Here is a 9,462-nt window from a genome sequence, read left to right as displayed (position 1 = left end):
ATTTGTATTAAACAATAATTAATATTTTTATAATAATAATATACATTTTATAATTATACACATACACCAGTACTTTGAGAAAGATTGCTATATTCAATTATTCAAAATTTTCTTGATATTATCAAGTTTGTTAAAATCAAATTGACAACACTATGATGTTCTCGATTAAAGAAATACTTGTGATTTACAAGAAAAATTTAAAATAGAAGTTATTGTTTGGAAACACAAGAATTTAAGATACATTCTATTTGTATATAAATATTAATTTGGAGGATTTTAAACTATAAAATATCTCCATTTTATTGAGTGTAGACTGCCATCTTTCTCTGAATGTATTTTGTACAAGAGGAGATAATGATTTACGAATTGCTAGAATTTGACGTTCATTTCATCGGAATTTAATAATCTTTTGGTATATATTTTTATTGAATTTTGTGTTCTTCGGGGATTCACGAAAATTGCGTCCAAATCGATGTAATCAAGTAATGCATAAGAGAAAAAGAACAGCATTAGATTTTTAAAAAATACTTAACAAGTTAAATTGCTAATTTTTATACACGCAAAATGCGAAATTTCGAATCAAACAAATTTCTCGAAGCGATTTAATCGATATAAATCACATGAGAAACAATATTGTATATAGAATATAAAGCGTAACATATATATATCTTTTTTTTCAGATACTCTCATTCGTAATCAACATATACGTATATTTTTGTTTGAAATATTCTACGTCGTTCGTCAATCGTGTTGTTTGAAAAAACATGTATACATTTCTCGCGATCTATCCCCTCTCTCGCGCGGCTGTTGGCACCACTTCCCTCCGCCCCCTCCCACCAACCGGCGACGTGCCTGCTATGGCGATGTTTACAGCGTAGTCACGGCAACAGCTCATGTGATCAGTCGACGAAGCGTCGCGCGCCGGGTAACAGTGGATGTTCGTGGTGCACGAGACTCGAATTGCGTTTCGCGTCACGCTTTGACGACCTGTTACTCTCCCAGGGTTGACAGCTCGACAATACGGACAGTCTCCGATTTCGATGAGACGCGAAACGGGCGGCTCATTGTTGGCGCGCGACGCGAATTCCAATTCGATCATTCGAAGCGTCCGGGAAAGAGTGACGCGCGCGAATGTGAACCTGACAAATACGAGTGCGTGAGTTGCGTTATCGATGTTTGTTTTCTCCTTCGACGCGATGTCGTGACAAGTTTCATCGCGTGCAAGCTTTTTAGGGGAACCTACATGTACGTATACGGTCGAGTTTGAATTTTCCTAAAATTCGGGAGCTACGACATGAAGTGCGTCGCGAGACGTCAGCGCCGATCGACGTCGCTGCGAGATTCAAACTTTAGTCGTTCGCGCGAAGTGATATAAGACGGACGCGATCGATAGGAGATCCGACGCGAAAATGACGTGTCGCGAATATGATTGACGGACGATCGAGGAGCTTCAGGAATTTGAGCGTCGCGAGAGAGAGAAGAAGAAGAGGAGGGAGGGTGTCGGCGACGCGCGACGTCGCGTCGAGTTGGCGGGAAGGATTCGCGGGGTGATCCGTCAGGACGATCGAGTTTCGCGGCGTGTTATGATTCGTCCGTTTTCGTTCGCGAGGCGAAACGACGACAGCGATGACCTAACAACAGCGGCGTGGTCGTCGATGAACCTCCAGGATAGATGCGTGGATCTCGCGTTGGTGGTGGGACAAGGGTGGTCCCGCAAGTCCGTTAGCAGCCCCCAGGCTGCTCGTACGCCGCTCGTCGACCACGGTGCTGCCGGCAGGATGCCACGAGGTCTACCGACGAGACGCGGCCTCCAGACGTTGGCTCTCGTCATCGCTACTGCCTATGCCACGATTCTTCTCTATCAAGCTGTCGCACCGCGTCAGGTAATTGGAGCAATCGTCGTCATTATTCTGTATCGTCGTATTGTACCTTGTTGCGCGCGCTCATTGTCGATTTTACGTTTCGTTTGCGGGTGACTTTCAACAAGGTTGCTCGAATTCGGCTGATAAACGCGGGTATTGTTTCTCGATTAATTGCTCGCGTATTTATTCGATATCGAGTTGTCCGTTGTATTTTTGTCTGTGTATATAAAGAGGAAAAAATAATTTATATTCAACATGTTTGCAATTGAAATTGTCTGCAATTACATACACAGACGTAAGACTTTGATAATGTAAATATCTATGAAAACATTTTGTCTAGCATTTTATATTTCGACAATATGATTCATGATTACCAGTGTATGATGTATACTTTGATAACTGATGACTATTAAATAATTTAAATAATTCATGATTATTAGTGTATGATGTATATTTTGATAATTGATGACTTAAATAATTTGCTAATAATTTATATTATTCGTTATCGAATAATAATTATGACAACGCGAAGCATCGTCGAAAAGATCTCATAAATACTCGCGAAATCTCATAAAGTTCTACTGTTTTGATCGTATAATTTGTATTACAGTGGATTGACGAGATGAACGCGGCGGAAGTGAATAGCCGGAGCGTGATAGTGGAAGTGCCGGCGTCGAGGAAGTTAATCAGCGAGGAGTCGCCGGTGACGCTGCCGGTGGCGACGGCGACCATGGCACCGTTTGCGACGAACCTCAACGATGTATTTATCAGCGTGAAAACCACCAAACATTATCATCACTCGCGTTTACCGGCCATCATCGACACGTGGTTTCAATTCGCCAAGAATCAGGTGAGAGAGAATCTCGTTTATTAGATGCGTGTAATGTCCGATATCTCGGATTAATTAGCGTCGCTCAATCCCTCCGTTTCTTGCGCTTGCAAGACTCCGGTCTTGTTTTGTGATGGTCTTGTTAGCGTGGAAAATATCTTCGATTCACGAGAACGTTTATTATTCTAAAATATATAGAAGATATCTCTTATTTATTACATTTATATATATTAATGACATATTGGCGATATATTAATCAATTTTTATTTATTATACATTAATTATCTTTATTAGACGCCGGATGAATTTTAATTTAATTTCTACTTTATCGCATATTTCGCTATCGTGGATCTCGAGCTATTTAAATCTATTAATTACTCACGTGTAATTAAATATCAACTATTTTATTTGCTATTATTAAGCGTATTTAATAATGTTAACGATCAATATTGAGTTTTAAGAGGATAACATACATTTAATGATTAGAATAAGTGATATCTTTAGAAGGAGAATTCGAACGGGAGGCGTAGATTAATCGTGTTAAAGCGTGATAAATATACATAATCTTATCGCGTCGTTTTCATCGTCGAGAGATTCATCTGTTTTCTGGAGGAACAGGATAGGCAACACTTTGTATACGATTTGTTGAGTCTTATCCAAGGGTATCGAAGCGTATTCGCGAGAGTTGAGGCATATTTGCGCGTATTTACAGTAGGCCATGTCGGGAAATCAGCGTAAATTCATGATCTCTTGCATCTCGTGGGAATGAAATTTATTCCACTTCCATCTTTCCTCTACAATTTCTCACATTTATCTGTTCACAAAATATCACGGGTTCCTTGTGTGTTCTCTGTAAACAAAAGATAAGATATAAGTTATTTAAAAAGTTATCTAAAAAAAGTTATCTAAAGAAGTTATCTAAAAAAACAATCAATCTCATTCTAGGACAATAAATCGCGAAACATTTTTTTTAGATACAAAAAAGCGACAAGTTTAATAATAATAAATTGAAATCTCCTCTTGATATTTATATCGTCACTAACATCGCTATCTTTGTTTACATACAAGTTATGTAAAATTATTTGTTTGTCTTTTAGATTTAAATTAATTATAAATGATATTGCTTATATACATAATATTTATAAAATTATGTATATATGGCAAAGAATTTTGAGAAATTATATTATTCAGTTTCGTATGAGAATTGATAGGGCAACGAATTTCTTGAACAAATGGTAATTAATACTGACGAAGAGATCTTGAGAAGTTCTCACCGGTATAGTGAATAAAGAAACGGATATATAAAGAAATACTCTTGTGCATCTCTCAGCAGCTTCCGCGTCCTTCGGTGTTTCTCCGGGTTAATATACCGTTCCTCCAGGTAATTGCTACTTGGATTTGCACGAGTTCACGCATTTCCTGTAGTCTCAGCTGACTCTCTTTTTCTTACCGTACTCTTCAAAGAACGAAAGCGTATAAGGTGAATCAGTCATAGGAGACATTGTCTTGTATTGTTTATTGATATCTTGATTCAATTTCATCTGTCCATTTCATGTTCGATTTGTTTATTTGGTTTCTTTCATTCGGATACATCCTTTATCGATGTCTAATTTTGAGTTTTTTACATTGTTCTCCATCTTGAGATTTCCACACACAGTATTCTATTATTAATTTATGATTATAATAATCTATAAATTTAAATATTTAATACATCATATTTTTTTTATTTTATTCTCAAATTAATATAATATTACATTAATTTTATAATATATATGAATTGTAAATTTATAGTATAAATGCCTATCTTTTATATATTCATGATCTCACATTCATGATTTTATTATAATGTTAAAATTTCATATATTCTCTCTCTCTCTTTTGCAACAAGAACACAATTTATATAGTAGGAAAGTTGTCCTTTTTTCAAGATCCATCTCTTTCTCTCTCAAAATGAATATGATTATATTTGAACATGAATTGAAAATAAAAAATCAATGACATATTTTTTATTAAATTTTTTACATTAATAAGGAATTTTCGCAATTTTCATGCTTTTGTTCACATATCCTAATTAATTCTTTGCTCCTGACAATCTCACGCTTTTTCTTTGCATACGCTTATGTTGCTCGTAATTTGCGGTACGCATTTTCCGCGACGCGAGCGAGAAAAGGGGCGATGGGAATAATAAAAGTCTGTGTCCGGCTGTGCACTGTTTCTGTTTCGTGGGAAGATCTCACGATTTACCTCCGACCCTGACGACCTCCGTGTTAACCAACTTAGTCCATCCACGAGCATTCTCAACCAACTCACCTTTTCGTTGTTTCTTTCTCGATAATTAAGCGATGCACCGCGATTATGCGAATCGGTCGAAGCGTTATTCGCGAAAGCGATCGAGATTATCGATTCTCTTGTATTCATTGTTGCAGAAATTTGATACATTATTGGTCATTTTCTTGATTTATTGATTATAACTTGATATAAAAGAATTTTTATATTATAAAGATTATCGATTATATTATCGATTAAAACCGTTTGATTTATATTTATAGTTATCTAATTGCATAATTAATCAAATATACTTTTAGAGAAATGGTTTAATTATATACATTTATAATGAAAATTTAGATGCGTTTCAAATATTAATTTGAAATATATATTCGCGAGAAATATTTGCCAAAAACATAAATCAATAATTTCTATCTGTTAAAGGGCTCATTTCTTTTCCTTGCAAAATTAAAAATTCACGATTCATTTTACGGTAGGTGATTTATCGCAGTGAAGATAATAGACTCAGCTAGAAACCTGACCACTTGCCTGAGGTTTCAAATTATCTGCGGGCCAATGTCTCGAAGATGCAGATCGGTTTCTTTAGATGCTTGCAAATTTCTTTTGTTTCCACGAAACAATTTTAATGGAATAGATAGCAATATCATAAATTTCGAACAACTATGTAGAAAAGAGAAAATTTCAACAAATTTAAATTAAAATCGTTAAAATTATTTCTGATTTCTTTTTTTAATTTTTATTAAAAAAACTTACTTTTGTTAGAAAACTGTTTCAAAAATTATTAGTTGAGATAGTGCCTTATTGCAGTTAATAACATTATCGATATAAAAATACAATTATATAAGTAATACAATTAAAAAATATAATTTATTTTATTTATTATTTTTTATTTTTTTTCCTCTTTTTAAAATTTTAAAATAAATTCGTAATTTCAAAAAAAAATGGCGTGTAATACTGTTTATTGTTAAGATATTAAGTTTCTCTTTCAAATTGGTCAGAGGTGAGCGAGAAAGGTCACAATGTTTTGATTATTAATGTGTCGTATAATTCTTCAAGGAGCGCGTTTTAATAATGCGCTCCATTGAGGAGGAACATTGATTTGCTGTTGGCACAATCCCTATATTCGTCTTTGTCCCCTCGGCTACTGCCTTACCTTACGATGCTGTTAATGGCCTTTAATGACCACATTTATACATCTCGCCAGCTATTTCTTTTCTCGTCCTTACGTGCCTGGTATGGTTATGTGGCATATAATGGGATTAAATCGTTAATAGTTATTCGATTCGCTTAAATTGCCCTCCCTCGAGATCCACCCTGAAAACGCTCTTGGGGTTGATATTCCGATTATAATGTGAGCAGAAATTACGTAGTTATAATATTTTTTATAGTGATTGTCCTAAAACTTCAAATTTAAATTATAATGACAATATATTTAACCATCTATTGTAGTCGTTGTTATTAAATATTTAATAATTTGTGGGAATAATCTCATAATAGATAAATTTTTGCTATTTAATTGCATCTTAAAAGTATGATTTACGAAGAGATTTTTCTTTAGAATTTTGCTGAAGTAATTTTACGCTGAGTAATGATTTTTTTTAAATTTCAAACTGTTTCATGCCATTATTAAGATTCACAATTCGACGGAATCTTTTATTATGCTTCTCTTTAAATTTGATAGTCATGCCTTTCGATTATCGTGTCATAAAACGGAGGTGTGGACACACATTTCTAAGTACAAATTTTCGTGATTCATAAAAAGAAATCCCTTTGAAGTCTCGACAGTTGATCGCAGGTCAAAGTCTGGTGTTGTTACTTAGAATGACTCGGCCGATATTGCAATCCCCCAATCGACGAAGTCTGTTCTCCATCAGTCAGAATTGATTTTGGATAATTGGTCGATTATTTCGATTATTTAAATAAGTCTCATAAAAGGTCCGACACAATTTCGCATGACGTATTGTGGAGCACCAATGAGAGCTCGCTATTATTTTCTCTTAATTTATATTGCTCTTATATATTCGATGAGTCGCTGCATCGATTTGCAATTGACCCAATGCGATATAATCATCACCGATACTTTTTATTTAGTTTAATTAACCTTTATTTAATCTTTTCTAATTGAGGAGATTTATATATCGAGAAGAAGTTAGTGCGAGCAGACAGACTGAGACTTTTAAAAGAATCAAGTGCAAAGAGTATATAGTTTTATAAACAATTCCTCAAGTATTTGTGTGTGTATTGGATTTTTTTTATTCATTTACTTGGATTTATTTATTATACTTATTTATTTACGGAGAATATTAATGAGGTATCTTAGAATATAGCACCTTTCTGTGCCTTGTATTAATAGCATCAATTGATTAAATTTTTTAAAATTTAATAATTAATTACATTTTTTATTAGATGTAGTTTTCTAGAATTTTTCATTTTGCATTGAATCAAAAGTTTGAGTCATATTTTATCAAACATTGTCATTATGTGTTGATCGAGATAATATTTATTTCATTAAAAAAATTCCTTTTTGATAAATATATTTCAAATTTTAGAGATAATTTTTTAATATATATATATATATATATATATATATATATATATACATAAAATTTTTTTTATTGTATATTTAAGAGAATGACATGTTCCATTTTAGAGATTGGCAGTAGGCGATGTTTGTGTTTCACGTACAACGATCATCAAGTTTCACACTGTAAGACGAATTTGTCTCGTCTAATTAGATGTAACGAGCGAGACTTAACACGGTTTTATGCTCTTTACACATCCATAAATGCCGGGTATCGTGATACTGGTACGACTTAGGAGCGAAATGACCGACACTCGGGACGACTTAACGAATTCCTGCGAAAAGCCCGAAGATCAGCTTGATGACGGCTCTTTTAAGTACGACGTACGTGCGGAATTAATGCAATTATGTCGTTGTAATGCGATGCCGGTGCCACTGACGTCATCGCGATACATTCGTCTTTTATTTTTGTACACGACGTTTATTCGTTACCGGATATTCATGTTCTTTCTGGGAACGCTGACGGCTTTTTCTCCCTCTTTTTCTCTATCCGCATGCCTCAGATAAACGCGTCACAATTGTAGCGTCTTCTTACTCGCGCTATTTTTACGTTCGGTGCACCCCGTTTGATATCCGGTTTAATTACATTCGAAAAATGGCGGCAAATTTATCAAAACGCGCAATCATCAGCAGACAATCTACTAAATTTACATTTTAAAACTCTGCCACTGATTAAATCATTAATTGAATGACTCGTTAGTCTAGTTGAAACATTTAAATTTCATTCTTTAATTAAAATAGTTAGCATCTGTGCACAACTTGTATATTATCCAATAAGCAAATGTCAACGTAAAACATTGAGGTAACTAATTAGTAATCGCGCCGAAATTCTTATGAAATTTTTTAAAGTATAATTCGAGCGGAAAAAATGACAATTTATATTAAAATTACGCTGAAATTGCGGTGAACTGACAATCGGGCATTTTCTCGTGGAATTTTCTTCGGTTCTCTTTTCCAGCAGTTTATGGATGCGATATATCGCCACGTGAAAATCATTGGGACAATGCTTCTGACGTCTAGAACATCGTCTCACATTCGGTCGTTCTTGTACGTTCACTTCCTGAAGGGAACTACTCTTGGGAACTAAAAATAAGCGACTACTTTAACACGTGCAGTGTATGCCGATCGTAACGTAACGACGCCGCGATATGTTCAAGTCCAGATGCAACTGCTACGGAAGGGTGCGCGATGCGACAGATACAAATGGAGAGTCTCAGCTTGCGGCGCTTCGAGATAAATTTCCCAATGCGATAGAACACACGAGGAACCTGAATGATTTTTGATTGAACGTATGCCACTCCATCACAGTTTTATGCCTGCTATGAGTTTTCTCTTTGTAATCGTTTAACCAAATTTTGATTAAATTGGATACATTTTTACTCTCGACTGCTGCCAACCTACGGTTGTTAATCAAAAATTAAAAATCATTCCAATAATAAATTACTTTTTTTCTTTTTTTTCTTTTGAGAAATTTAATTTTGTCATTTTTTTATACATCTAACAACTACAGAAAATCTTGAATAAGATTGTAGATTTAAATATTTTATATTTGATATTCTCTTCATGTGTGTATGTGTGTGAGATGCTGTAATACGAGTTAAGCTTGAAATGCTGTTATTGTTATGAATAAGTCAGTCACGATCGAAATATGAAGCTATACATATGCAAACTATGCAAGAAATATTATCCTTTGGCATCGAATTTTTCTCATAATATCCTTATTTTGTATTTTGCCTAACATTTTTGTAGATCTAGTATTAGTTCAAACATACTCTTTTGCTTATTATGTTATATTTCGTTTGATAATTATAATAAATCTTTTGATTGATTTCTAATTAAAAGAAATATTGTTATCTCTGTTGATGTCGCGCGTGATTATAATAAGATCTGAAGCATTAAGCATG

The 9,462-nt window shown here is 34.3% G+C and overlaps 1 protein-coding gene across 1 annotated transcript in view; it reads left to right on the top strand.

Moving 5' to 3' along the window:
* Positions 1 to 9,462, top strand: part of Fng (Fringe glycosyltransferase) — an 82,160-nt gene that overhangs the window by 668 nt on the left and 72,030 nt on the right. Inside the window, exons 2-3 of the mRNA XM_083083129.1 lie at positions 681 to 1,883; positions 2,473 to 2,712. Coding sequence (XP_082939255.1) covers positions 1,584 to 1,883; positions 2,473 to 2,712 — 540 coding nt within the window. The 5' untranslated portion in view covers positions 681 to 1,583. The remainder of the gene's footprint in view (positions 1 to 680; positions 1,884 to 2,472; positions 2,713 to 9,462) is intronic.

The sequence above is a fragment of the Camponotus vicinus genome, unplaced genomic scaffold, assembly GCF_025532165.1.
Source record: "Camponotus vicinus isolate PSW18456_S1 unplaced genomic scaffold, iyCamVici1.0 SCAF_11, whole genome shotgun sequence".
Lineage (NCBI taxonomy): Eukaryota > Metazoa > Arthropoda > Insecta > Hymenoptera > Formicidae > Camponotus > Camponotus vicinus.
Note: the sequence above shows the minus strand (reverse complement) of the source record. Positions and strands in the feature narration are given on the sequence as shown.